A 27,984-nucleotide genomic window follows, 5' to 3' on the forward strand; every position below is an offset into this window, starting at 1 on the left:
TGGCCTGGGCCTCAGCACTCTGTGCTGCCTTTTCCGGGCCAAGTGCCCATCCCCCTTGTCTAGGACTTCCCAGCTCCAGAGGTCATCGCTGCAGGCGGCAGAGAGGCTGCCAAAGCAAACCAGCCCCCGTGACTTGTAGGAAAGCAGCTGGGGGGAGGGGGCTGGGGGGAGGGTGAATAAAGGTGGGGGCCGGGACCGGGGACACTGGAAGGGGCAGAAGCTGGGGCAGGCGTTGAGGTGCAGGAGGAGTCCGGGGCCAAGGCTGGGCTGAGGCCCAGTCTGGAGCAGGGAATGCCTTGTTCAGGAGCTGGACGATGGGTGCAGGAAATGTCAGGGGCAGCTGTGGGCAGGGGGCTGGGCAGGGGGCAGAGGAGACGCAGGGGCAGGGCCGCCTTGGGGCAGCTGGGACAACCCTCCATCTGTGCCTCTCCACTTTATTCCTCCTTCCTGGTGGCCCTGTCAGCACTCCCCAGCCTGGCCTGTCTCCCCAGACTCTGGGCCCTCAGGCCAGCTCTGTCCCAACTCCACATACCCTCACACCGGCACACCTGGGGCCCGTCCAGGCTGGAGGCAGGTTGCTGGGCGCCCCGGTCCAGCCCCTTGCAAACCCTGTCCCACCAGCCAGGTGGCCTCCAGCGCTGCCAATCCCTTGGCCCGGCCCCTCCCCGCCCCTTCCCCCGCCCCCTCCTCCTCAGGTGAGGCAGCTAGGCCTAGCAGGCCCCTCGCGCTGGCTGCCGCCGCCTCTGCCTCCAGGGCCCGCTGCCACTGCGGGGCCACCATGCTCCTGCCCAGGCCTGGAGACTGACCCTAAACCGGCACCATCTCTCAGCTCCGCCCCCACCTGCCGGACCCCAGGGTAAGGACCAGGGTCCTCAGGTTCCCGTCCCCAGGACATGGGTGCCCTCACCCGTACTCACCCTAATGCCCACTTCCCATTAGAGGTGCTCTGAGAGGGGCCAGTCGGACTTCTCTCCAAGGACCTCAGAGTTCTAGCCCCTGCTTCTTCAGACTCCCCAGATCGGGTCCCGGTCTCCTCCTCCCTCCAGCCCAGGAGTGCAGCCCCTCCCTCATAAGAAGCAGTCCTGGTCCCCAGACCTCTCTTTCCCCAGGACCCGGGAGTTGAGGCCACCAGCTCACCTTCCTCAGACCCGGGAATTCAGACCCCCCAGTCCCCTCTCCACCCGGCCCAGGCCCAGGGTCCCCCGGCGCTATAAATCCCATCATCCCCCTAGCTGTTGGTCACACACTGACCCCATCCTTGAACCCAGCCCAGTCTGTGTCCGTGATCACGGCGTGCTCTGGCCAGGGCCCAGTCCCTCAGCCTCCCTGGATGGGCGCCTGGGACTGGGGGCACAGGGGCCGGGCTGGGCTCCCCCAGGCCCTGCCTCCCCCTCGTTCATCTCCCCACAGGTCCCGCCCCGGCCCCGGAGGTCAGCCGGGGAATTATTAACTAGAGGCTGTGACATGGCGGAGAAGGAGGGTGAGTCCCCCTGTCCCTGAGACCTGAGCTCTGCCTAGCGCCCCTCCCCTCCCTCTGTGCTGTCTTCCCAACCCTCTGCTCCCTTGGAGCCCCCTCTCTCTGGCACCCCCTCCTGGGCCCACCCCCACCCCCTTCTGAAGCCTCCTCCACCTAATTAACTATTAACCAAATTCTCTGTGGGGCTGCAACACCACCTGCCTCCCAGCCACCCCATATGACCTTCCTGGCTCCCTGACTCAGTTTCCCTTCACCCCCCAGTGATTTCTCAGCTACCTGTGGACCTGTCTTTTGCTTGGGGTCAAGGCTGGGAAACTAGCTATCACCGTTCAGGACATAGACTCTGGAATGGAATGCACAGGCCTGCCTTTAGAACATATATATAATTTTATTTATTTATTCATTTATTTATTTTTGGCTGTGCTGGGTCTTCGTTGCTGCACGCAGGCGTTTCTCTAGTTGCAGTGCGAGGGCTTCTCGTTGTGGCGGCTTCTCTTGTTGCAGAGCATGGGCTCTAGGGGGCTCAGGCTTCAGTCGTTGGGACACATGAGCTCATTAGCTGCGCTTCCCGGGCTCTAGGGCACAGGCTCCATAGTTCTGGTACACGGGCTTGGTTGCTGTACGGTATGTGGGATCCTCACATGGAACCCAAGTCTCCTGAGTTGACAGGCAGATTCTTTACCACTGAGCCAGCAGGGAAGCCCCACCGGGCTGCCTTCGAACCTTCCTCTGCCACTGATTTTTACTGTGCGACCTGGCGAAGTGTCGTCGTTCCTCTGGGCTTCATCTCCCCCTGGGTCAAGCATGGGTTCTAATGCCACCTACCTACCTACGTGAGGTTGTTGGGAGCATAAAACACGCACAAGGCACCAGCGTGGGGCTTAGTGCATAAAACACACGGGGTGCCCCAGAGCTGTCATGGCAGAGGTCGGCCGACTTGGAGACCTGGGGCCCAAGACCCCCACCGATACCAGACGTTCCTCCCACCTCCTCACTCTGTGGGCAGAGCAGAGGGGGACTTTGGACCTGGTCTGGATGGATGAAGAGAGGAGAAACAACAGAGAAACCACCCTAGGGATGGTGGGGAGAAACCACACCTCCGGTTTGACAGACACTCAAGGGCTTATGGAATCCCCTGGCAGGGGCTCCAGACACCCTGACTTCCTCTTAACCTCCTCCACACTTAAGAGCCAGCTGGAGGAGACCAGTTAGGGGTGGCTCTTTCTTCCTGCCCTCCCCAGCTGGGGCTGACTCCCTCTTTTCTTCCTGGAACCTAGCTAGTTGGTCTCGGTCCCAAGCAGTATCACTCTCTAGCTGTGAGGCCCTGGGAAAGTGGCTCACCCTCTCTGGGGCTCATTTCTTCCTCTGTTAAAAAAAAAAAGCAGTACTAATGTCCACCCTATAGGATGGTGTGAGGATTTAAATGCTGTGATAGGCAGGGAGCACTGAGTGTGCTGGCTGAAATGATGGGTATGGATCACTGGCCTCCTTGTGTCTCAGCACAGCTAGAAAATCAGAGCCCAAACCATCCAGCTGTGAGGTGCTAGCTGTGTCCGACTCTTTGCGATCCCAGGGACTGCAGCCCACCAGGCTCCTCTGTCCATGGAATTTTCCAGGAAAGAATACTGGAGTGGATAGCCATTCCCTTCTTCAGAGGATCTTCCCAATGCAGGGATTGAACCTGGGTTTCCCGCAATGCGGGTAGATTCTTTACCATCTGAGCCACCAGGCTCCCAGTGGCCTGGGAAACAGTACTGAACCCTTGTTGAGCAGGTAGGTGGCAGATCCTTGCACCTTTGGAAACCTTCCTTCCTGGAGCCCACTGAAGGGACTCACCAGGCCTGGGGCCTAGGGGTAAAGGAACCAGAGAAACAAAGTGGAGTGTGTCCTAGTCTTGGAGGGGAGTCCTACCGTCATGGCAAACCTGGGCTTACTTGCTGGGTTACCTGGTGTGGGTGGCTGAACCTCTCTGGGCTTCGTTTCCTCATCTGTACATCCGGGTGGTGATAATGATATGTTCTTCATTGATAGCTTGCAAGGATTTCAGGATACTGCAAGATGGGGTTGGGGTCCCTAGGTGGCGCTAGCGGTAACACCTGCCAATGCAGGAGACAGAGACGCGGATTTGATCCCTGGTTGGGGAAGATCCCCTAGAGGAGGACATGGCAACCCTCTCCAATATTCTTGCCTGGAGAATCCCATGGGCAGAGAAGCCTGGCGGACTGAAGTCCATAGGGCCACAACTGAAGAACTTGTCACTGATACATATACTGGCAGGATGGGGTTAGGACAGGCCTAGGGTCGGTGTGTCTTCTGAGAGCTGCAGTTACGCTAACATTTGTGTTACCATTCTGCTGGTGAAGTGCGCCCAAGGTGAGGTTCTTGGTGCTCCCGGGGTACTCCGAATCACTGGAGGTGATAATCTGAATTGACACTCAGAATGAGGCAGGAGTAAGTAGGTGTGCCAGGCAGACAGAAGAGCAAGGCAAACAGCTGGGGGTGACAATCTGCCAGGTGTATGGTGGCATGTAGCTGATTTGGGATTTCTGGAGGTAAAGTTGGAAATGAAGCTGGGCGGGTGATGAGACACGCAGGCTGGACCAAGTTTTGTTAGGACTCTGGTAAGAAGCCGGCCCATGCCTGGGCAGTGCCAGCTCTCTCCACAAGATGGAGCTGTTTCTTTCTTTCTTTCTTTCTTTTTTTTTTTTAAACCTTGTATAAGTCCTGTCGTTTTGGTTGCTTTTTGGAAGCTCTATCAATTGTCTGGTAAGGACCCTTATGGCTGTCTGGGAATTGGGGAAAACATGTTCAACCCCCAAATCTCTGATAGCTGTGCTTACATCCTAGAGGGCCTGGCACCTTGGGCTGAGGGCCTTAGACTCTGTCCTGAGAGGCACTGGGGAGCCTTGGAGGGTTCTAGGGACAGGTTGGATTTGCTGTTTGGGAAGAACCCCCCTGGTTTCCATGTGGAGGCTGGACCAGAAGGAGAGACTGAGCCCAGGGGTTGGAGGGGGTGGGGGCAGGGAAGGAGAAAGTGGGCAGGAGACACTCAGGAGGCCTGAGCCGTGGGAAGAGGGAGGTGTTCTGCACACAGGGACAGACCTGCGGATGAGGACCTCTGAGACGGGACCTGGGGACTTAGGGGGACGTGGAGGCCAGTATGGAATCTGGGAGGTGTGACGGAGTGTGGTGATTCCAGGGGGAGGCATCTAAGAGGCTGCAGGACCCCCGACCTAGGACTAAGCAGAGTCCAGAGCTGAGGACAGAAAACGCAGTCTGTGGGGGTGGCGCGGGGAGGCATGAGGGGAAGAAGGCCGGGGCCGCCCCGTGAAGCCCAGATTTCAGAGAGCATGTGGAGGGTCAGGAGATTGAGGAGTAGGAAGCAAATCAGACGAGGGTGGTGTCCCAGAAATCAGACGGGGGGAGAATTTTGTTCGGGAAGTTGGAGTTGGGTACGCGAGGAGCTGTTTGAGTGGAGTTTCAGAGACAAGGGACCAAGGACATCACTTGGCAGGGTTTTGCAGCCAAATGGTGGAGGCAGCGGAACTGCCTTGTGAGGAGACAAGGGCAGCCTAGCGCCCCTGAAGGAACAGGGAGCGGAGCCTCAGGGGGACGCTCGGGGGTCCCGGCTTACCAGGCTCTATTGCCCCGAGGAGTCACACCAGCATGCTGCCTCTTGTCCAGTGAGGACACTTCCTGCCTTGGCGAAGATAAGCAGTCAGGATGCCTCTCTGAAGAACCCGGGTGAGGACGCTTCCTGTCCCACCAGAGGCACTGTTTGGGGGTTGTCTGAAGTCTCCTGAATCACAGGGCATGGAGCAAGTTTCTCCTCTCACCTTAAGCGACGCAAGGTAGCCGTGCTTCCTGCCTCGGCAGTCATGCCAGGGCCTCTAGCTTGGGCTCTGAGTGGCCCAAAGCTCCGCAGGCATGTCTGAAAACAAAGGACCTGGGACCAGCCTGATGGCTTCGGGAGTCAAGACCTCCCACTGAAACCAGGAATATGGTTGGGGACCAAGGTGGGGACGGGGTCCTCTCTGGTGACTTAGTGGTTAAGAATCTGCCTGCAGTGCAGGAGACCTGGGTTCAATCCCTGGGTTGGGACGATCCCCTGGAGAAGGGAATGTCAAACCACTCCAGTGTTCTTGCCTGGAGAATCCCATGGACAGAGGGGCCTGGAGGGCTACAGCTCACAGGGTCACACAGAGTCGGACACAACTGAAGTGACTAAGCTGCGGCAGCAGCAAGGTGGGGACGGGGCCTGAGAGGCCCCCTCAGGGAGACAGGGAAGGGTCAGCCAGCCGCAGCTGGACTGGGCTGGCACGCCGGGGCCTCTTTGGAGGGAGGCGTGCCTGGACAAGAATGGCTGGGTTCTCAAATTCTTAAGGCACTCAGACAATAGCCATTGCAGGAAGGTCCTGGACCGCTCCCCACTCCTTTCTGGGTGCTGGCCTGGCCCCATGCCCATCAGCCATACTGCCATGACCCAGATGGCAGAACTGGAAGGTCCTGCAGATGCCAGGGGCAGTCGGGTGCACGCCAGGCCCAGCAAAGGCTTTCAGCTGTGTTTTCTCTTTGGTTCCCCCCATCCCTAGCCAAAGGATTGGCTTTTCAGCCCCAGGGTCCCTGCTGCACTGGGAATAAAATTCCTCTTCTCCTCAGGCTGCCAGGCCTCCCCAGCTGGCCCCAGCCTTGGCCCCAGTGCCTTCCCCAAGTTCATGCCATTCTGGCCACAGCTGTGGCCTCTCTTGCCCTCTCACCCGCCATGCTTGTTCTGGCCTCAAGGCCCTGGCCTGTGCTCTTCTCTGCCCACTGTGCGCTTCCATGAGAGTTCTTTGCTTGGCTGGCCTCAGCCGTCAGGTCTCAGCTCAAAAGCCCCTTCTTGGGGAGGCCCTTCTTGAATACTCCACAGAAGACCCTGCTGCCCCCGACCTGTATCATTTTCTTTATAGACTTGGCCATGTTCTGAACATGATCAAGTTCATTTACTTGTTTGCTTGTTTTGGCTTCCCCTCGCTTTACACACATGAGAATGTGAGCTCTGTGAGAGCATCTCAGCTGTCTTGTTTAGGGATGTGTCCCCAGAGCCTAGAATGGTGCCAGGTACACAGTGGATGCTCCACAGGACCACGAGTGAATAAACCCCCATTTTACTGATGAGAAAACTGAGGCCCAGAGAGGTGAAGGGAGCTGTCCAAGACCACACAGCTATAATGATTTAAAACATTTATTGACCAATAAAAATGAAAAAGAAAAAAAGCATTTATGGAGAACCTGCTCTACGCCAGCCACTATAGCACAGAGAGGGTGGCAAGGCTTAGTGGTTATGCACCTGGATCCCAGTGCCAAGCCAGTACTACCTCTTCCTGGCTGAGTCACCTTGGGCAGGTGGCTCCACTTCTGTGAGCCCCGGTTTCCCCTGTCTGAAAAATAGGAATCATAACTGAGACAAGGACGGAATAATACATTCAGAGCAGTGCTTGGCACAGAAGGTGTCTGACAAGAGTACGGCTCCTAGTTATTTGAAAGAAGCTTCAAATAATATTTTTAGAGGTGAGTGCTAGGTGGATGCCCATTAAATAGATGAGGAAGTTGAGGCTTAAAAAGGTGGTAGTACCTGCCCAAGGTCCCATGTATAGCAGTGGGTAAGGCCCACATATGTATTTTTTGATTTGGCTGGGCCTCGTGCTTTGCGGGATCTTAGTTCCCCAACCAAGGATCGACCCTGTGCCCTCAGTGGTGAAAGCATGGAGTCCTAACCACTGGACCACCAGGGAATTCCCAAGGCCAATATTTTTAAGTGAGGCTGACAAATTTCCAAATGTAGGTTCTCAGCCTCTGGGGTCAAGTTGACGCTGGAGCTCGGTCCTTCGGGAGAGGTCTGGTTTGGGGGGTTCCCAGGGACAGAGGATCTGTAACAGCAGAGAGAAATGAGGCAGTGAGGAAATGCCAAACAGGAGGGAAGAGAGCTGCCAAGAGGGCAAAGGTGAGGGGTCACAGCCCCCAAGAGGCTCCAAGCACCTTTGGGAAAGTTAGCAGAAGTGAGAGGTCCAAGAAGGAGATACAGAGCGCAGCGTCACTGGGAAGGAGAAGTCCCTTCAGTGCCAGGAGTGTGGGCAGGGAGGGTGGCAACTGTCCCAGCCACACCCCTTCCCAGTTGGAAGCCCTGGGGGGCTGGACACCCTCCCCACAGGGGAGGGACAGGCCTGCCAACTGCACGCCCCAAGAAACTGGACCCAGGGCATGGCGGGCTCAGGCGTGCTAAGTTAACCCCGGGGGGCAGGGCAGAGCGGGCCTCTTGCCACGATGAGGACAGGCCTGGCAGTGGCCCCAGCATGGTGTCTGTTGCAGGTGGCCGGACTGTGCCATGCTGCTCCGGACCCAAGCTGGCCGCTCTCACTGTGGGGACCGTCCTGCTCCTGACAGGCATCGGGGCAGCGTCCTGGGCCATTGGTGAGAGTGGACAGACCCCTGCACCTCTACCCTCCCCTGCCCCTGGCAGCCCCCAGCCTGCCTGCCCTCACTTCTGCCTTCTCCGCAGTGACTGTTCTACTCAGGAGTGATCAGGAGCCGCTGTATCCAGGTGAGTAGAGCGGGGCTGAGACCCTCTGGGGGAGCCCTGGAGGAAACTCACACCTGGTGGGAACTCAGTGAAAGGATTTTTTAAATGAATGCCCGAATGTCTGCAGGAATGCTGGTGGTGCTTATGTACCCGCGTGGATGGTCTAATCCAATCTTCTTCAGACTCTAAACATGTTATCCATTAGGTGCATCATGAAACCAGTGAGTTGAAAACCACATTTAAAAAAGTATGAAACAGATTTGATTTAAAAAATCAGAGTGCATCTCTTTCCATAAGAAAAAGTTCTGTTAATCTTTCCTTTGGGTTTTATGAAGGTGGGACTGTTATTCCCTCCATTTTACAGATGGGGAAACTGAGGCTTGGAGCAATGCCATAGTTCACCCCAGGAAACGGAAGTCTGGGGCTACATCATAATGTAAACATGAGTTTCATATTGTGAAACATGGTCAATACATGTTTGAGAAGTAGAGGTGCTGTATGAATTCAGCCAACCTTTTTCTGTCGCTTCTTGGTGGCAGCTACTGTTGTTATTCCCATTTTACAGATGTAGAAAGTGAGGACTGGAGAGGACACACCGTGGGCACGTGATGGCGCCAGGAATAGCACTTAAGCTTGACTGGAAGAGATGTGAAGGCAGGAATGGTCACGCGAATAAATATCAGGGTGGCCAAGAAGTTTGTTTGAGTTTTTCCATAGGTGGAAAAACGAATAGATATAGAAACTAATTGTGGAATGAATGAATGAATGGATCTTTCTAAATGCTAACCCCAGGCTGCCATTCAGTGGCCCAGGGCAGCAGGAAGAAAGGGGAAGTTGGGTGACAGGATGAATTTTTCACTCCCACGAGGCCCATCTAGTTCCATAAAGGACTCAGCTCACATTACGAGCAGAAACGAACATCTAGACAGGAAGGCCATCAAGGTCAACCACCACAGCTGGCACTTGCCCAGCATTTACCTGTGCCAGGCACAGGCCTCAGGGCTTTGCAAGTATTAATTCATTCAATCCTTCCCACGGCCCATTTTAATATGGGGAAATGAGGTGTGGAGAGACCAAGTGACTTGCCCCAGGTCACAGGGATCGGAACTCAGACAGCCTGGATCCAGAGCTTACTCTATTGTTTCTCAAGAAACAGCCCAGTGAGCTGCCATGTTGATGGCTAATGTATGCCAGGCCCTGGCTGCAGCCTTTGCACAAGACCCCTGTGAAGTTGGGGCCGTTTATCATCACTCCCATTTTGCACATGCAGGAAACTGAGGCCCCGCGACTTGTACTGACTTGCACATTGAATAAATGGCAGGGCAGAGGGGTCATGCACCTACCAGATGCGCCTCTATGACTCGCTACTGCTGCTGGGCTAAAATCCCAACCTTGGCGGACTCCAAGGCTCCTCGGACTCCACCCTGACCTCATGCTTGCTCCCAGCACTCTTCAGGCCCCAGCCCACGGGCTGCTCTGTCACTCTCAAAGGACCCTCCTAGCACCACAGTCTTTGCTCACCTTCTCTTTATGCTCACACCCAGAGGCAGGTTTCTGGGTCCTGTACCATCGCGGCTGAGCTGAGGCTCCCACCTGGCCTGCCCTCTCTGGTTCTCAGCATCCTTATCTGGAAATTGGTGAGAATTAGCGGAGGTGATGATCTGTGCAATGCTTGACTTTCAGCCAACTTGGTTAACATGGACTTCTGTATTTCAGGCTTTAGGCTTTAACTTTCCTGAGCTAGACCTTTCTGCTCCCAGGCTCCATACCCTCTGCCCCCCACCACCCCCTCTATGACCCTCCTCACATGACTCATGATTTACTCCTGGTGAATTTCAGAAGGGCAGGGGCATTTTGTTTACCACCCTAGACAGTGTCTGGTGCATAGCAGGTGCTTAGGAAACCTTTGTTTAATGAATAAGCATGAGGACAAATCTCAGAGGTGAACTAACTTGTCCTGGGCTTCAGCTGGAAAGTAGTGAGGCCACAATTCAGACCTGACTCTGGCTATCGCCAGCACTGTGCCCTCCCATTACACTTGGGTTTTTCAAAAATGCTGGGAAATTACAAAATGAACAAGCAGAAACAACCCAGAAATGATATCCCCACCTCACTTTTCTGGGATTTTTCACACCTCTAAATATATCAGACAATTTGATAAGCAAACCAAACCAGGTGACCCAGAACGTACTTTCTGCATGGCTTAAAATAACACAAACAAGAATAAAGAGTTTAAAAGTGAGAAACAGTGGCACAGAATATAGCTTTAAAAATACTTGGAGGGGGCATTTGATATTCCTTCCTCCCTCCCTCCCTCCTCCTCCTTCCGCTCCTCCCTCCAAATACATCCATAAAATGATAATTTATTTCCTAAAACCTCACACTTTCTGGAAATCACAATCTCTGCAGCATTGAGAAGTCATTTAAAAATAAGAATTCACTCCCATCCTCAGCTGGTGTTTCGAACCCCAGATCTTGGTCTGGGAACTCAAGGGGTGGTACCCAGTGGAGGTACCAGATATTCTGGGCCCCATCCCAGAACAGGAAGCTGTGATTAAGGCCAGTTAACCAGGAAGCTCCTAGTACATGCCCACATGAGTATATTTGGGGAAAAGGGGCTGATAAGGGTCTGTATGAGAGCCACAGAAGGAGCAGGGAGTATGCAGGTAGGCAGGTCTGGATTCAAATCCTGACTTTGCCGGTTCTTAGCTATATTCTCAGGGGCAAGTATGTCCTCTCTAAGGCTCAGTTTTCTCGTTTGTAAGATGGACATAGAGATGGTCTCTCCCTCCCAGGATGATTGTGGGATAGAACCCCCCAGATATGACACATACTGTAGGGTCAGCCCATCCCCAGGAAATGCAGTCAGTGTTACTATTTTTAAAATTCATTTTTTAATTGGAGGATAATTGCTTTACAATGTTATATTGGTTTCTGCTGTATAAGAACATGAATCAGCTATATATCCTCTCCCTCGTGAACCTCCCTCCCACTCCCTACCCCATCCCACACCTCTAGGTCGTCACAGAGCACCAGGCTGAGCTCCTTGTTACACAGTCACTTCCCCCTAGCTATTGATATTGTATATAGTAATGCATATGTTTCAGGGCTACTCTCTCAGTTTGTCCCACCCATTCCTTCACCAGTGTTATTACTGTGCCTTTTTTGTTTAACCCTTAGGAGGAAAGTTGCTTGACAGGCTGTTCAGTTGCTCAGTTGTGTCTGACTCTTTGTGATCCCATGGACTGCAGCACACCAGGCTTCCCTGTCCTTCACCAAGTCCTGGAGTTTGCTCAAACTCATGTCCATTGAGTCAGTGATGCCATCCAACCATCTCATCCTCTTTTGTCCCCTTCTCCTCCGGCCCTCAATCTTTCCTAGCATCAGGGTCTTTTCCAATGAGTCAGCTCTTTGCATCAGGCAGCCAAAGTATTGGAGCTTTAGCGTCAGTCCTTCCAATGAATATTCAGGGTTGATTTTTCAGGGTTGATTTCCTTTAGGATTGATTGGTTTGATCTCCTTAACCTCCAAGGGACACTCAAGAGTCTTCTCCGGCACCACAGTTTGAAAGCATCAGTTCTTTGGTACTTGGCCTTCTTTGTGGTCCAACTCTCACATCCATACATGACTACTGGAAAAACCATAGCTTTGACTATATGGACCTTTGTTGGCAAAATGATGTCTCTGCTTTTTAACATGCTGTCTAGGTTTGTTATAGCTTTTCTTCCAAGGAGCAAGTGTATTTTAGTTTCATGACTGCAGTCACAGGCAACATTAAAGGCTTGGGGTTTGGAGTCACTCAGGCCTGAATGCAAATCTTCTCTTTGCCTTTCTCTGTCCTCAGCAGGACAGGGTTCTCCCCGGAAGTTCTGCCTCCCCTTGTCCAGATCTGTGGGGCTGTGGGAAGACTGCTCAGCTTGGGTGTGGCCTCATCAAGTTCTTCCTCCAAGGATGCAAAGTTGAGTTTGGATCAGATTCACTGTCCCAGAATGTGCTCTCAGAACACCAGCCATTCAGGAAGCTCCAGAGAAAAGGGGTTCACAGCTGATCTTTCCCCAAACCTTCTCCTTCCCACCTTGCCTGTCTCAGTCAGTGGCAGCTCATCCTTCTAGTGGCTCAGACCTAACACCTTGGAATTGCCCTTGGCCCCTCTTTTCCTTCCACCCACATCCAATAGTAGCTGACCTTGTGGGCTCCACCCACAAATTCTATGCAGAATCCTCCACTGCCCCCACCATGGCCCCGCCTCCATCCTCTCCCTCCTGAACCATCACACAGCCTCCTTCTTGGTCTCCCTGGTCCCATCCTGCCCCCTACAGTCTGCTCCCTACACACAGCCAGAGGGTGCCTGTGAACCCCTGAGTCAGATCAAGGCCCTCCTGGCTCAGCCCTCACTCCTGCTGCTGCTGCTGCTAAGTCGCTTCAGTCGTGTCCGACTCTGTGCAACCCCATAGATGGCAGCCCACCAGGCTCCCAGAATCCCCTGGGATTCTCCAGGCAAGAACACTGGAGTGGGTTGCCATTTCCTTCTCCAGTGCAGGAAAGTGAAAGTGAAGTCACTCAGTTGTGTCCGACTCCTAGTGACCCCATGGACTGCAGCCCACCAGGCTCCTCTGTCCCTGGGATTTTCCAGGCAAGAGTACTGGAGTAGGTTGCCATTGCCTTCTCCCTCCTGGTAAAAGTCAAAGTCAGTCTAGTCTTGTCTTCTGCTCCCCCTCCCCTCACTCACTCTGCCCAGACCCCTTGTTGTTCCTACAACAACCCCGCCCCCACCGTGGGATCTTTGCACTTGCAATTCTCTTGGCCTAGTTCTCTGTTCCCTCACCTGTCTTCTCACCTCCTTCAGATCTCTGCTTGCATACCACCTTCTCAGTGCAGCCTTCCCTGCCCACCTATAGGAAAGTACAACCTCCTGTCTCTCCCCATGTCAGCACTCCCCTGCCTCTCTGTCAAGCTCGACTTGTCTCTAAGGCCCCTTCTTTTGTGACACAGCATCTATTTTACTTCTCTCTCCTGTTTGTTATCCATCTTACCCATTGGCTTTTGAGCTCCCCACAGCTGGGGGTTTTGTCTGATTTGTTCATTGCTCGAAATAGAGCCTGGCACAGACTGAGTGTTTGCTAAGGCACACCTAAGGGCTGTGACCTGGCTTAGGTGTGGCAAGGGTCCTCTGGCCATGTGTGAGGAGCAGACTGGAAGGGACTGAGGGGAGCATCACTTTTCAGTGCATTAAGCAGGCAGGAAGAATCCCCCATAAGCACTCTGCAGCCTTGCTGTGTATCTGCCTCTTGTCACAGTTGGTGAAGCTGTGTTTGATTGGGTGATTTTTTTTTTTTAATTGCTGTCTGTCTCCCCTATGGATGGACTTTGTGCTTGGTGAGGGTACAGCCCAGAGAGGTCTTGGTCATTTTTATGTCCCCCAGCACCACCCCACATAGGACCGGGCATGGAGTATGTGTCTAGTTAACACTTGTTGAATGAATGAATGAATGCTGCATCCTCTGCTTGAATAATTATCCTGCAACTTAGCACGTACTCAAGGCTCTGGCAAGTCCTGCAGAAAAAAGATAACTCTTCTTTTTTAAAATTATAGGAAATCTATTTAGATATTTTGGCAATGTGATGTATTATTGGTCAACGATCTTCAGGCTGTAAAAGAGAAAAGGGAAAACCAAGAAACTGGCTACATAAAAAGGGAAATTATTAACTCACTTAAGTAACGATTCTGGAGGTTCTTTAAGCCTGATTCCATTAAGGAGCTATAAAAATGTTATCAGAATCTCCTGGCTTTCCTTTACATTGGTTTATCACTGCTGCCCCCTATTCCCCCTCCTGCAGGCAAAGATGGACCTTGACAAATCTAGCTTCCAGCTCTTGGGCCACCAGTTGAGGAATCCCGGTGGCAAGAGGATCGCCCCCTCCCCCACCTTGCCCGGTTTCCCCATGGCGATGCAGCCAGAGTCTTAGGACCCCTAATCTTTGGTCCAGCTTGAGTCCTGAGCCCTTCCAGAGGTAGTCACAGATGTGCAGAGCCCGGGGTGCTCCGATCGGGCCTGCCAAGACTCAGGACTAGACTGGCACGGGCAGAGAAGAGGCTGGGAGGGCTCGGGCGGGAAGGCGACCCAGGCGGTCCTCCTGTCGCCCTGCAGTGCAGGTCGGCCCGGCGGATGCTCGGCTCACGGTGTTCGACCAGACGGAGGGCACGTGGCGCCTGCTTTGCTCCTCGCGCTCCAACGCCAGGGTGGCGGGGCTCAGCTGCGAGGAGATGGGCTTCCTCAGGTACCCGGGGTGCCCCTGGTGGGGGGCTGGGAGGGCGGGGGGCGCAGGTCTGACCGCTGCCCTGCCCAGGGCTTTGGACTTCTCGGAGCTGGACGTGCGGACGGCGGGCGCCAATGGCACGTCGGGCTTCTTCTGCGTGGACGAGGGGAGGCTGCCGCATGCCCGGAGGTTGCTCGAGGTCCTCTCCGTGTGGTGAGGAGGGCGGCGGGCAGGTGGGGCGCAAGCTGCGGGCCCCACCACCCCTGGGTACCCACGCTCCCCCGGGTGCCTTCCCTCCGTCCTAATTGGCCTCTTTTTTCATCTCTGTGTCTTCATCCCGGTCCCTCCCACAGCGACTGTCCCAGAGGCCGTTTCCTGGCTACCAGCTGCCAAGGTGAGACCCCAAAACTCAGAGCCCTCTTCTGAGACTCGCTGCCCCTAGCGTGGCAGGGCCATGGCCCATCTGATACCCCCAGGTAGGCCTCATCCTCTTAGGTCCTCCAGGGATGGAGCTATGTCCTCTCAGGCTCCTTCAGGGTGTGGGGGGGTCCACATCCCCTCAGACCCCCAAAGTAGGGCCATGTCCCCCTAGATCCCCACAGATGGGGCTGTGTCTCCTCAGACAGACCCCCTTCCCCCTCGATCAGAGCGGTGTTCCTCAGACCCCTCAGGTTAGGATCGTGACCACTCACTCTCCCCAGAGAGGGGCGTGACCTCTCAGACCCCCAGGGCAGGGAGTCCAGGCCCCCCGCCGGCCCCTGGCTGCCCCTCTCCCCACAGACTGCGGCCACCGGAAGCTGCCCGTCGATCGCATTGTGGGCGGCCAGGACACCAGCCTGGGCAGGTGGCCGTGGCAAGTCAGTCTTCGCTATGATGGAGCCCATCTCTGCGGGGGGTCCGTGCTCTCCAGGGACTGGGTGCTGACAGCCGCCCACTGCTTCCCTGAGTGCGTGTCCCCCAGGGCACGGAGGGGAGAGGCTGGGCAGCGGTGAGCTGGGGGAGGCTGTGCCCAGACAGGTGGCCACCCTCCCCTCCTTTCCCCGGTAGGCGGAACCGGGTCCTGTCGCGATGGCGAGTGTTTGCTGGTGCTGTGGCCCAGACTTCACCCCACGGCGTGCAACTGGGGGTGCAGGCTGTCATCTACCATGGGGGCTATCTCCCCTTTCGAGACCCCAACAGCGAGGAGAATAGCAACGACATCGCCCTGGTCCACCTCTCCGGCACCCTGCCCCTCACAGGTACGTCTGGGCCTGGGGACTCCAGGGCCCAGGAGGACAGAGGAGGGGCTGGGGCATGGAATTCACGGTGATGAGGGAAGTGATCTCCAGGGGCACTCACTGTGCATTCATTAGGTAGGGGCAGTTAGTGCAGCCACTTTGGAAAACCATGTGTGAGTATTAGCGTTTGGCCCCTCAATTCCACTCCTAGGTACGTCCCCAAAAGAAAAGAAGACACATAGCTACACAAAAACTAGTGCATGGGTGTTCATAGCAGCATTATTTACAGTAGCCAAAGGATGGAAACCACCAGATGTCCGCTGACATGCGGATAAACAAAAAGCATGCTAGATCCATACAGTGGAATCATATCAGGTTAGAAAGTCAGTGATCCATGTACACAGTGGTTGACCCTGGACAGCGTTGTGCTCAGAAAGAAGTCAGACCCAAACAGCCACATTCTAGATGATTCCATTTCTACGAAATGTCCAGAACAGGTAAACCTGCAGAGATAGAAAGCACATTAGTGCTTCCCCAGGCGTGGGGGTGGCACAGAAACCCTGGGAGGTCAGAGGTAAAGGCGGTGATGAAAATGTTCTGAAATCGATTGTGGTGGTGGTGGTACCTTCCTACTGCCGGGCAGGCTAGTCCCTGAATCTAAAACCTGTCTAAAACACATTGACTTGTGTACTTTAAGTGGGTGAATTGTGTGGTACAGGAATTATATCTCCAAAAATAGCTATTACCAAAATAAAAGAAAGAAATGAAAAAAAAAAGTGTATGAATGAATCAGAAAGTCAGGAGTTATTTATTCCCTTTGTAGTTCTCCAGAGCATTTCCTTGATGTCAATGAGAAAGACTCACCTGGGTGTCCGTGTGTCCTTCATACCTCGTCTACACATGCCTTTTGAATTTAGAGCAGGCTGTGGGCTTTAGCTATCAGAAGGCCACCGAGTGGTAGTAATAGTAATATTAATAATGTCGATGATAAGGAAGTTATCATAGCACTGATGATGAGCCTTCAGCAGGCATCAGTATGATGATGATAATAATAATGGTAAAAAGGGACTTCCCTGGCAGTCCAGTGGTTAGGACTGTACCTTCCAATGCAGCAGGTGTACGTTTGATCCCTGGTTGGGAGCTAAGACTCACATGCTCTCTCTGCCACAAAACACCCACACATAACATAGAAGCAATTTTGTAGCAAATTCAAGAAAGAGTTTAAAAATGGTCCATATTAAAAAAATTAAAAAATCTTGGGCTTCCCTGATGGTTCGTTGGTTAAGTATCTGCCTGCCAATGAAGGAGACGTAGGTTCAGTCCCTGATTCAGAGCAACTAAGCCCAGGTACCGCAACTACTGAAGCCTGATCGCTGTAGGCCTCTGTTCCACAACAAGAGAAGTCACTGCAATGAGAAGCCCATGTACCAGAACCAGCCCCACTACAGTTCGCAACAAACAGTAAAAAGCCCTCACAGCAACAAAGACTCAGCACAGCCTTAATAAATAAATAAGATTTTAAAACATCTTAAAAAATAATAATGAAAGAATGCAGTAATAGTGATGATAGGATGAACTCCAGCACTTGCACGTGCCTTCTGTGGGCAGCCACTGGCCTCAGCTTGTCCCAAGCATGCACTGATTTCATCGTCACAGCAGCCTGGGGAGGGTGGGTTCTCTTATGATCCTGAGTTTTGTTTTTTTTTTCACAAGAGGAAAATTCCCGACATAGAGAAGATACATAATACCCCACATTCCCACTACTGGAAAATGGCAACGGTTGGAGCCCAAGTTGCGTGGCTCTGGAATCTGTGCCTATAAGCCCCTGGCTGAGCTGCCGGGAAAGTCAGTACTGTTTTGTAGTTTTCATTGTTGTCTTTGTTTTTTTATAATTTAAAAAATTGTGTGTTTATTTGGCTGCGCTGGGTCTTAGTGGTGGCATGGGGAATCTTTAGTTGCAGCTTGTGAGATCTAGTTCCTTGACCAGGGATTGAACCCCGGGTCCCCTGGGTTGGGAGCTCAGAGTCTTAGCCACTGGTCACCAGGGAAGTCCGCCTTATTCTTATTTGTAACGGTTATTTTCTTTTGAATGGTCCATGATACTAGTTCTCCATTTAAGGGAACAATACATGTGAGCGGCCTGTATTTGGACGTGGGACTGAGGGGAGTGGTGTGGGCTTTGCGGTCAGATACTCAGCAGCTCTGCGGTCTTGGATATGTGGCTTCACCTCTCCAAACCTCAGTTTCCCTCATCTGTTAAATGACTCCTGAAGGTTATTGAAATGCTGAAAAGGGTTAATCTGAGTCAAAGAGCTTAGAGCAATGCCTGCATTCAGTTAACACTAATAATCATTGCTGTTGTTTATTACTATTGCTAGTTACGTGAGCATTTCCCGTTAGCCAGGCACGCTATTCAACACTTCACCAATTTCTCACGATATACCTCTGGGGAGGGGGGGGAAATGATTATTCTTTCCATTTTTCACCTGAGAGCTCTGAGCTCAGGCAGGTGAAATCACCAGCAAGGCTTGCTAGCAGGGCTGCTAAGACCACTTGCACGGGCTGTGCACTGCACAAGGATGTCATGTCTCAGGGATGCCATTCTTACTGTGGACAGGATAGACTGGTGTGTTTATTATGATGATTTTTTGACAGGTGGAAGTCCAATATCTCAAGATAGTGCCTTGTAAAATTTCTTACAGAAGGGACTTCCCGGTGGTCCAGTAGCTAAATGGGAGGCCCTTTCAATGCAGGGGCGGCACAGATTCGATCCCTGTTCTGGGAACGAAGATCCCACATGCCACGGTGGCCAAAAAATTGAAAAAATAATTAAAAATTTTCAAAGTCACTCTCTAGGTAAGGGGCAGCCCCTGGGCCATGGTTAATAACACAGGCTTAGAAACTGGGCCAACCTGGGTTCAACTTTTGGCTCTGTCATTGACTCAATCTAAGGCTTTGGGCAAGTGACATGGTTTTATTTCCCCCTCTTTAAGTGGGGGTAGTAATAGCCCCTACCTCTCTGAACTGATGGGATATTAAGGGAATTTACCCAGAAAGATGCGAGTACATAGTGAGTTCTCAATAGAAGGCAGCTTCTTTTATTTTTAAAAATGTTTTGAAGGATGCTATGCTATGCTAAGTCACTTCAATCGTGTTCAACTCTTTGCGACCCCATGGACTGCAGCTGCCAGGCTTTTCTGTCCAGACAAGAATACTGGAATGGGTTGCCATGCCCTCTTCCAGGGGATCTCCCCAACTTAGGGGTCAAACCCATGTCTCCTGCATTACAGGTGGATTCTTTACTGCTGAGCCACTGGAGAAGCCCTGTATTGGAGTATAGTGATTTACAATGTTGTGTTAATTTCCTCTATACAGTAAAGTGTCTCAGTTACACACACACACACACACACACACACACACACACACACATATCTTTTTCATATTCTTGTCCATTATGTTTTATCACAGGGTATTGAATATAGTTCCCAGCACTATACAGTGGGACCTTGTTGTTGATAGGAGGCAACTTCTGTTGTGTTTGTGAAAGAACAGAGGGAAGGGTGGGCTGGGGCAGCTGGAGGGAGGTTTGTCCTGGGCGGGGCAGACTGGCAGGGGCCCAGACTGGTGTGGTCTCTTGCACAGAGTACATCCAGCCCGTGTGTCTCCCGGCTGCCGGGCAGGCCCTGGTGGATGGCAAGATCTGCACGGTGACTGGCTGGGGCAACACACAGTACTACGGTGAGTCTTGTCCTCTACTGGAAGGCTGCCTTAGGGAGACTCTGAGCTGGGCTGGGGAAGGGCAGTTGGGCTACGCCAGTGCCTCTTAGACCCGGGGGTGTAGGGACACTGAGCAGCCCAGGTGGGAGGGCCGGGGAGGGGGTGTGCATGCTCCCCAGCTTCGGCCAGCCTTGCCCGCACACCCCCAGGCCAACAGGCTGGGGTGCTCCAGGAGGCCCGAGTCCCCATAATCAGCAATGATGTCTGCAACGGCCCCGACTTCTACGGGAACCAGATCAAGCCCAAGATGTTCTGTGCCGGCTACCCTGAGGGTGGCATTGATGCCTGCCAGGTGAGGGATGCTGTGAGGCAGCCGGGGCCCTGGCCTCCCCAGGGATGGAGACATAGGGCCTTGGGTGGTCGGGCTCCCTATCTCAGGGCCAGAGGGCTCTATGACCACAGCTCCCGACCCTCCAAGGAGGGCCTCCTGGCCAGCCGTCTAGGGCTCCAGCCAGGCCTTCCATCCCCCACCAGGGCGACAGTGGTGGCCCCTTCGTGTGTGAGGACAGCATCTCTCGGACGCCACGTTGGCGGCTGTGTGGCATTGTGAGCTGGGGCACCGGCTGTGCCCTGGCCCAGAAGCCAGGCGTCTACACCAAAGTCAGTGACTTCCGGGAGTGGATCTTCCAGGCCATAAAGGTGAAATTTGAGCCCAAATGGGAGCCAGAGGGCGGAAGGGTTTGGGACTATGAGCGGGAAAGGGAGGCAGGGTTTTCTGGAAACCTATAGGGCTTAGAAGGGGTCACCCTAGGGAACGGATGGCTTTCACGGGGCTCCTGGGGAGGGTTGGGCACTTGTGGGACGTTGGGGGAAGCCCCTAGTTGTCTTTCCCCAGACTCACTCCGAAGCCAGCGGCATGGTAACCCAGCTCTGACCTGTGGCTTCTCCTCGCTGTGCACGCCTCCAGGGCCCGAGCTGATCTAAGGGGCCCCAGCCCCACGTGATGGGGTTCACCCTGGGCCAGGGATGGAACATTTTTCTTCTTGGGCCCAGCCCACAGGTCCAAGGATAGTCTTCCCTCCAAGGTCCTCCACAGTGGCGGGCCCACTCAGCCCTGGGACCACCCTCCTGCCCCCCATGTAAATATTATTCTGCCATCTGGGACTCCCCCCCATCTTGTGCTCCTGATGACAGGATGCTCTTTAAATAATAAAGATGGTTTTGATTAATGTGGTCTCTGAGTTTGCAGCTGTAAGCAGCATGCTAATGAGGACATTCTGGGCCCATGGAAGAGAGTGACTAGGGCCTGGCATAGATCAAGGCAGGGAGCATAATCCTCCAGTTCCCACTGGCTTAACAGAAAATATCTCAATTGGTTCACTTAACTGAAAATGCACTGGAGCCTCTGGCTTCTCCTCTCGATCCAGCTGCTCAAACATTTTTCAGGACTGTGCCTCACTTCCTCTCTCACATCTGCTTTTCTCTGTGTCAGCTTCATTTTCAGTCTCCTCTACAGCTAGAGGTAGAGATGTTCTCTCCCAACCCACCGAAACTCTAAGCTTATATGCTGTGGACCACTTAACAGCCTCAGTAGAGAAAGAATGCTTCTTTCCCATCAGCTGTAGCAAAAAAGGCCCAGGCCTGGCTCTCCCTGGACAGATTTGGGCCATATGCTCATCCCTAATCAGATCACTGTGCACCTGTGCATGGGGTGGGGAGGAGGTTTGACCCTCAAGAACTACATGACCTGAGAATGAGGGCTTCTCCGGTGCTGTTTCAAAAAACGAAAAAGAAAACTGGTTGTAGATACCCAGGAAGAAGAAAAGACATCTACTGTGAAGCTCCACAGGAAGCTGGACCCTGTGGATAGAAGGCAGGTGTGCCAGGCCTGGTGAGCACAGCCTGAGACATCCCCCTCATCTCTTCATCTGGGCTGGAGGTTGGTTTCAGCTTCCCCTGGGACCCACTTTGTTCCCGAGAGCAGGGGTCCCAACGCTCCAGGCCACAGACCATTACCAGTCCCTGGCCTGTTAGGAACCAGGCCTTGCAGCAGGAGGTGAACACTGGGCGGGGTGGAGCTTCATCTGTGTTTACAGCTGCTCCCCATTTCACCGCCTGAGTTCAGAAAAACAAGCCCTGGGCTCCCACTGATTCTGCATTACGATTATATCACAATGTAATAACAATGGTAATAAGTGAAGTGAATTCGCTCCATTGTGTCCGACTCTTTGAGACCCTGTGGACTGTAGCCTACCAGGCCCCTCTGTCCATGGGATTTTCCAAGCAAGAGTACTAGAGTGGGGTACCATTTCCTTAAAGTGAAAGTGAAGTCACTCAGTCATATCTGACTCTTTGTGACCCCATGGACTGTAGCCTACCAGGCTCCTCAGTCCACAGAATTTTCCAGGCAAGAGTACTGGACTGGGTTGCCATTTCCTTCTCTAGGGGATCTTCCCAAACCAGGGATCGAACCTGGGTCTCCCGCACTGCAGGCAGACACTTTACCGTCTGCGTCACCAGGGAAGCCCACCATTTCCTTAAAGTACGCAATGAGCTGGAATCATCCTGAAACCGCTTCCCCATCCCGGGTGTGAAAAAATTATTTCCCACAAAACCGTTCTCTGGTGCCAGAAAGATTGGGTACCACTGCACAAAAGTATTGGCAGATCTTTCGGGGCGGGGGACCCAGATGGTCACCAGGGGGCACCACTGCTCCTAAACTGTGGGGCTTCCTGGCTAGGCTTGACCAGGTGCTGCTGGACACCAGATGCTCTGCAGGAAAACACCCACCAGATGCCTGTTTCCCATGATAAAAATTCAATGTGTTGCCCACCAACTACAAGTCCCCAAGCAATTTCCTAAAACACAAATAGACACAGAAAAGTCCCTTCAAATAACATTGTTCAGTCGCTCAGTCATATCCGACTCTGACCCCATGGACTGCAGCACACCAGGCTTCCCTGTTCTTTACCATCTCCCAGAATTTGCTGAAACTCCTGTCCATTGAGTCAGTGATGCCGCCCAACCATCTCATCCTGTCACCCCCTTCTCCTGCCCTCAATCTTTCCCAGCATCAGGGTCTTTTCCAATGAGTACAGACTATTTACTTGGAAAATGCTCCAAGGATTTCTCCCTGGATCAGACCTTTAGGATCTGGTGATCCTCACCATGGATTTGTCCATCAGGAATGCCCTGACCCCACATCTCCACACAGTTTTCCAAACATCTGTGTGTGGCTGTGCTCATGTTCTACCCACCATATTGGAGATATAATTCAAGACTTGACTCACACATTGCTTGTTAAAAATGTTTTGAACTACAGGGATGGGACTATAAATTTTCCTTTATCATTGTCAGTTGAAAAATGTACTGTACATGTGTTTTGTGAAGTTTGGGAGCTCTGAGAGAACATGGTCTACCTTGGGGATTCTGAGCAGATATGGCTGTGTCCTGGGGGGTCCAAGGGGACACAGCTCACTCTGGCTGGGAGGGGGCAGAGAAGACACGACCTTGCTCTGGGTGGGACTGAAGTCCCAGGGTAGAACTCCCACCTTGGGAGGCTTGAGGGGATGCAGTCTGATTCTAGGGGATCTGGTTGAAAGTCTGGACATTAAAAACCTATAGATCTCCTCTGGGAAGTTGTTAACCAGAAGGTCATTCTGGGTTTTGCCTGCATCATTGCTCTTGGAGGGGAGAAGAGGTTGGGGAGATTGATTTACTCAAGAGCCATCAGCAGTCTCCTTTGTTGGCCAGCAGTAGGTAAGCCTCAGTTTCTCCTTCCGCTCTCACTAAACCTTGCTACCCACTCAAGGAGTCACGCCGATATTAGAAAAATATTAATAACAATCACAGGGTTGCTTTGAAGCTCTGCCAGGATCTTGGTCTTCAGAAAGATCAAATATCAAAACTCTTTCTTCCATGTCATTGCTGTGTATCTCCGAGCCAGAAATATTTGGCCCATCTTATCTTTGGCCCAATTTATGTAACCACTTCAGGGATATGCGCAAGGCTTTACACTCATGGTGAGTGTTTATATCTGAGTATTCACTTTCAAATATAGAAAGCCTTCTGGATGTAACTTGGAATGGAAAGCTCCATATGTGGTTTATAAGTTGGCATTCTCCCAGTCAAATTGAAGGGGAAGTATACAGTTATTTTTTTTCTACCATGGTTTTTCTGCAAGTAAATTGCCACCATAATTAACAATGATTATGATGGCCATGAATTCTGTATTCAGAAATAATTATTGTTGAATGTTCAAATAGGGCTGTAAGGAGAGAATGGATTTTAGTTTCTGCAGAAAAAGTAATACTATTTAAATCCTACAGTTACTTAGTGAGCAGCTGTCCCAGTTCTAGGCTGCATAACAAACCATCCGAAACTTTGCGGTGTAAAATAGCAACCATTTTATTATGCAGATTCTGTGGTTCAGTAAGTCAGAGGGGTAACAGCAGGGACAACTCTACTTCATGATGTCCAGGTCTTCGACTCGAAGTCCTAAAGCAGGGGTCCCCAACCCCTGAGCCATGTGCCAGTACCAGTCCATGGCCTGTTAGGAACTGGGCTGCACAGCAGGAGGTGAGCAGTGGGTAAGAGAGTGAAGCGTCATCTGTGTTTACAACCGCTCCCTGTAGCTTGCATTACTGCTTGAGATGGCAAATGACAGTGGCCTTAAAAGGAAGTTGAAGACTGCAAATCTCCATACATTCTGGATTAAAGTCAAAGCAGAGTATCTCAGGATGGCCACCAAAGACTGAAAAGCCTGCTTCTGTTTCCAACATCCTACATTTGTGAAGCAGGGTTTTCCGCAGTGACTGCAACCAAACAAGACCGTGGAGTAGGCTGGGCATAAGCAGCACGCTTTGGGCGTCACTGTCTCCCATCGCCCTCAGATGGGACCACCTAGTTTCAGGAAAACAAGCTCAGGGCTCCCACTGATTCTACATTACGGTGAGCTGTGTAATTATTTCATTATATATCACACTGTAGTAATAATAGAAATAAAGTGCACAATAAGTGTAATGTGCTTGAATTATCCCCAAACTGCTTCCCTCTGACCCTAGTCCCTGGGCCAAAAAGTTCGAGGACCACTGTCCTAAAGGTGGACTGACTTGGTGAAAAGGGGCTGCTTTACTCACAAGTCTGCTGCCTGGGCTGGAATGGCTCAGCGGCAGGGCTCAGCTGGAATCATCAATGCATTGGTCTGGCCCAGCGGCTTGGGCTTCCTCCCAGCATGGCTGCCTCAGGACATGCGGACTGCTCACGTAGCTCAGGGCTCCATAGTAAACATGTTAGCAAATGCTGCCTTTCATAGCCCAGCCTCACTACTTTTCTACTCTGTTGGTTGAAGTAATCACAAACTTGCTCAGATTCAAGGAGGGGAGACAGAGACAGACCCCCACCTCATGATGGGAGGCTAGTCAGAAAATTTAGGGCTATGTTTTAGAACTGCCATAGGCATTTATTGACTGCAATTGAACACTGGCTGCTGACAAAGTGGAGAAATTATCTGAAGTGTCAACTCAGAAGAGTTGCCCTTGACCTTTGTGGATAATAAAATTAGAACAGTAATACATTAATACATTTTCAGATTTTTTTTTAATATCTCAGAAGTTCATTCTAAGATGATGATATTCAGCTTTGGGCACATAAGCATTTGGCCAGAATGCCTATGTGTTGCATCTTTAAATAATAATCATTTTTATAATAGTAAGCATATTCATGAAAAAATTTTGAGCACTTCTGTGTTGGGCACTGCTGAGAGTTTTATGTATGTTAATTAATCATTTTCCCAAATTCAGATGTCTGAGTGTGATTTTCTTAACTTTTACTATTCATTCATTCAACTAATATTTATTGAGCAGCTATTATGTGTCAACCACTGTTCTAAGCACCAGGGGGAGAAATGGAGACAAAACAATAAACAGACAAAATTCCCTGCCCTATGGAGCTGCCTTTAGGAGAGGCAGACCAGGAACAAATACTCTGGTACCATTTGTATTTTTATTTTATTTAATAAAATAAAATATAATAATTATCTTTCTTTTTGTCTTTCCCCTTTTCAACTTAACCTTGACATTAATAGTAATATTTATGAAACCATGGGCTTCATATGGCAGTGGCATACTTTTATTTCAATATAAATCAAACGTATTATAGGACTTCCCTGGCAGTCCAGTCCCTTCTCCTCCAGGTACAAGCCAGAGTGACCACCCAGCCCATGGGGCTACCTTGGGGGCTTCTCTGGCCACTGCTGGTGGATGAGAGGGATAGAGGACTCTGGAAAAGGGTCAGATGTGATGGGGACACCCCAGCCCTTAGCTGACGCCTTTTCCTTTTCCCTCAGTCCTGCAGAACCAACGGACCTGGAGCGAAGAGTGAGGAGGTAAAGCGAGACATGCTTCCCAACTTGGTCAGGGCATAGGACTGGGGGACAGGCAGAGAGGGGCCTAGGGGTCTGAGGGGACAGGGCCCCACCTGGGGGGTGTCTGAGGAGACATAATCCCCCTGGGGAGTATCTGAGGGGACATGGCCCCACCTGGGGGGATGTCTGAGGGGACATAATCCCCCTGGGGGGATGTCTGAGGGGACAGGGCCCCACCCTGGGGGGATGTCTGAGGGGACATGGCCCCACCCTGGTGGGTGTCTGAGGAGACATAATCCCCCTGGGGAGTATCTGAGGGGACATGGCCCCACCTGGGGGGATGTCTGAGGGGACATAATCCCCCTGGGGGGATGTCTGAGGGGACAGGGCCCCACCCTGGGGCGATGTCTAAGGGGACAGGCCCTCCCTGGGGCGTGTTTGAGGAGACATGGCCCTACCCAGGTGGGTGTCTGAGGGAACAGGCCCCACTCTGGGGGGGCTGGTGGAGCCTCAGTGGTCTGGGTGCACCCAGCCTCACTCCCTTGGGGCTGGAATGTGGGGATGAGGCCCCCCTCAGAGGGCGATGGCTTCTCGAGGAGCTACAGCTGCGGAAGCCCTTTACGCTCTTTGAGGTCATGCACAGGATGGCCTGTGTGAGTGCCCTGAACCCCTAACTGTACGTCCCTGGGCCCTCTCTTCCCCCGACCCCACTCCTGCCTCTTCCATCTAAATCTGCTCCCTCTTCCTTCTGGGTCTTGGGCCCAGCACCCTCTCCAATCCCTGACCTGAGCCCCTTTCTGCCCATCTCTTCCTTCCCTGCCTCCCCCAGGTCGGCACCAACAGGCTGGAGTCCTTTGGGAAGCCTGTGGCCCTGTTCACGCCTGAGGTTATTTCCCCTGGAGACGGGCCCGGCCCCGTTCTGGGCAGATGGGTCCACACTGAGTGGGATCCCCTTTGAGCAGGTGGAGAGCTGCCAGCCTGAGCTGCTGCAGTGGAAGCCCCAAGATCCGGCCGTCCTCCTCCCGGTGTGCCCTGCTTGTGGCCACCTGGGACCGAGTTCCCACTCTTGGGGCCGTTGGTCCCCAGGTGAGGAAAGGGGTGAAGGGAGAAGACTGAGGCTGGGGTTCTCTGGCTCAGGCCCAGGGAAGAAGGATCTGGTTCCTTGACAAGTGGGAGACACCAGGGGGGAGAGTCAGAGACAGAGGGAAAGAGAAAAACAGGAGGGTGATGGCAGAGATGGAGAGACAAAGAGGAAAGTGCAGTGAGGAGAGAAAATGGGTGACGGAGAGAGGGAGACAGACATGGGCTGGGGGGGAGAGGGAGACAGAGAGAGACGGAAAGAGACAGATGGAGAGACGAGCGAGAGAGGGAAAGGGGTAGGGAGACTGAGGGCTGGGGAGTGCGGACTGGGAGAGTGGAGGCAGAAAAAGAGAAATAAAAAATAGAGACTAAGGGACCGCCTTGGTGGTCTAGTGGCCGAGACTGCGCTCCCAACGCAGGGGGTCTGGGTTCCATCCCTGGTCAGGGAACTAGACCTCACATGCCCCAACTAAGAGTTTGCATTAAAGATCCCAAGTGCCACAACTAAAACCCAGCACAAAAATAAATGAATAACAAATATTTTTAATGACTAACAAATATTTTTAAAAAATAAAATGGAGACTGAGGGAAAGCGAGAGGACGGCTGATACCCCTCTGGCCCCACCATTCTTTGTTACACAACCAAGTCTCTGGTTCCCACTCCCTGGTCCCCTGGCTCCAGCCGCTGGTTGACCTCACTGGCCACGCAGCCTACCAATCCACCGGCCCTGCCGCTTCTTCCTCATCCCTTTCCTTCTAGGAGTTCAAGCTCCCTCCTGGCCTGCACCCTCACCACCTGTGCCCACCTGTGCCCTCCTTCCCTCGCACCTAGGCAGCCCCTCCTCAGAAGACGCCCCTCTCCTCTTACTCTCGCCCCTAGGTGGCACAGCCAACCTCATACCCGGGATTGTGAACTTGAAGGGCCGTCTCACTTGCCCCCCTCACTATCCCCCTCTCCCCTCAGACCAAGCCACCTCCCTCTCGGCTGTGATGGTCTCGCTTCCTATTTCACTGGGAAATGGGGGCAGAAACCCTTGGTGAGCCCCGACCCTCTCTGCCCCTCTGTCCAGGCCCCTGTACCTTCCAGGCCGTGGGGATGGAATGTGGTCCATGCTCCCGGCTAAGCACTGCTCCGTGATTGCTCCTGAAGCTCACATGGAGATTCTTCTGTGCTCTCTTCCGCATCGGTGCTTCTCAAAGGGGGCCCAAACCAGCAGCAGCAGCATCTGGGAACTTGTTTGAATATTCTTGGGTGGGTATCCTTGGGTGGCACTCTAGGTGGGGCCAGTGGTCTGTTTTAACCAGCCCTCTC

At 52.7% G+C, this 27,984-nt stretch overlaps 1 protein-coding gene across 2 annotated transcripts; it reads left to right on the plus strand.

The window, feature by feature from the left end:
- On the plus strand, positions 692–20,457 carry HPN (hepsin). Of its 2 annotated transcripts, XM_018063370.1 has the most exons (13): positions 693–856; positions 1,411–1,480; positions 7,826–7,927; positions 8,016–8,057; positions 14,186–14,315; positions 14,385–14,507; positions 14,648–14,688; positions 15,075–15,240; positions 15,342–15,532; positions 19,154–19,249; positions 19,438–19,580; positions 19,763–19,927; positions 20,124–20,457. In XM_018063370.1, the coding sequence occupies exons 2-13, from the start codon at positions 1,465–1,467 to the stop codon at positions 20,160–20,162; spliced, it is 1,254 nt and encodes a 417-aa protein (XP_017918859.1). In that variant the 5' UTR covers positions 693–856; positions 1,411–1,464; the 3' UTR covers positions 20,163–20,457. The 2 variants fall into 2 exon arrangements, with proteins under 2 accessions (XP_017918858.1, XP_017918859.1); XM_018063369.1 differs by lacking the exon at positions 20,124–20,457 and having other exon boundaries at positions 692–856; positions 19,763–20,117.

The sequence above is a fragment of the Capra hircus genome, chromosome 18, assembly GCF_001704415.2.
Source record: "Capra hircus breed San Clemente chromosome 18, ASM170441v1, whole genome shotgun sequence".
In the NCBI taxonomy this organism is placed as follows: domain Eukaryota; kingdom Metazoa; phylum Chordata; class Mammalia; order Artiodactyla; family Bovidae; genus Capra; species Capra hircus.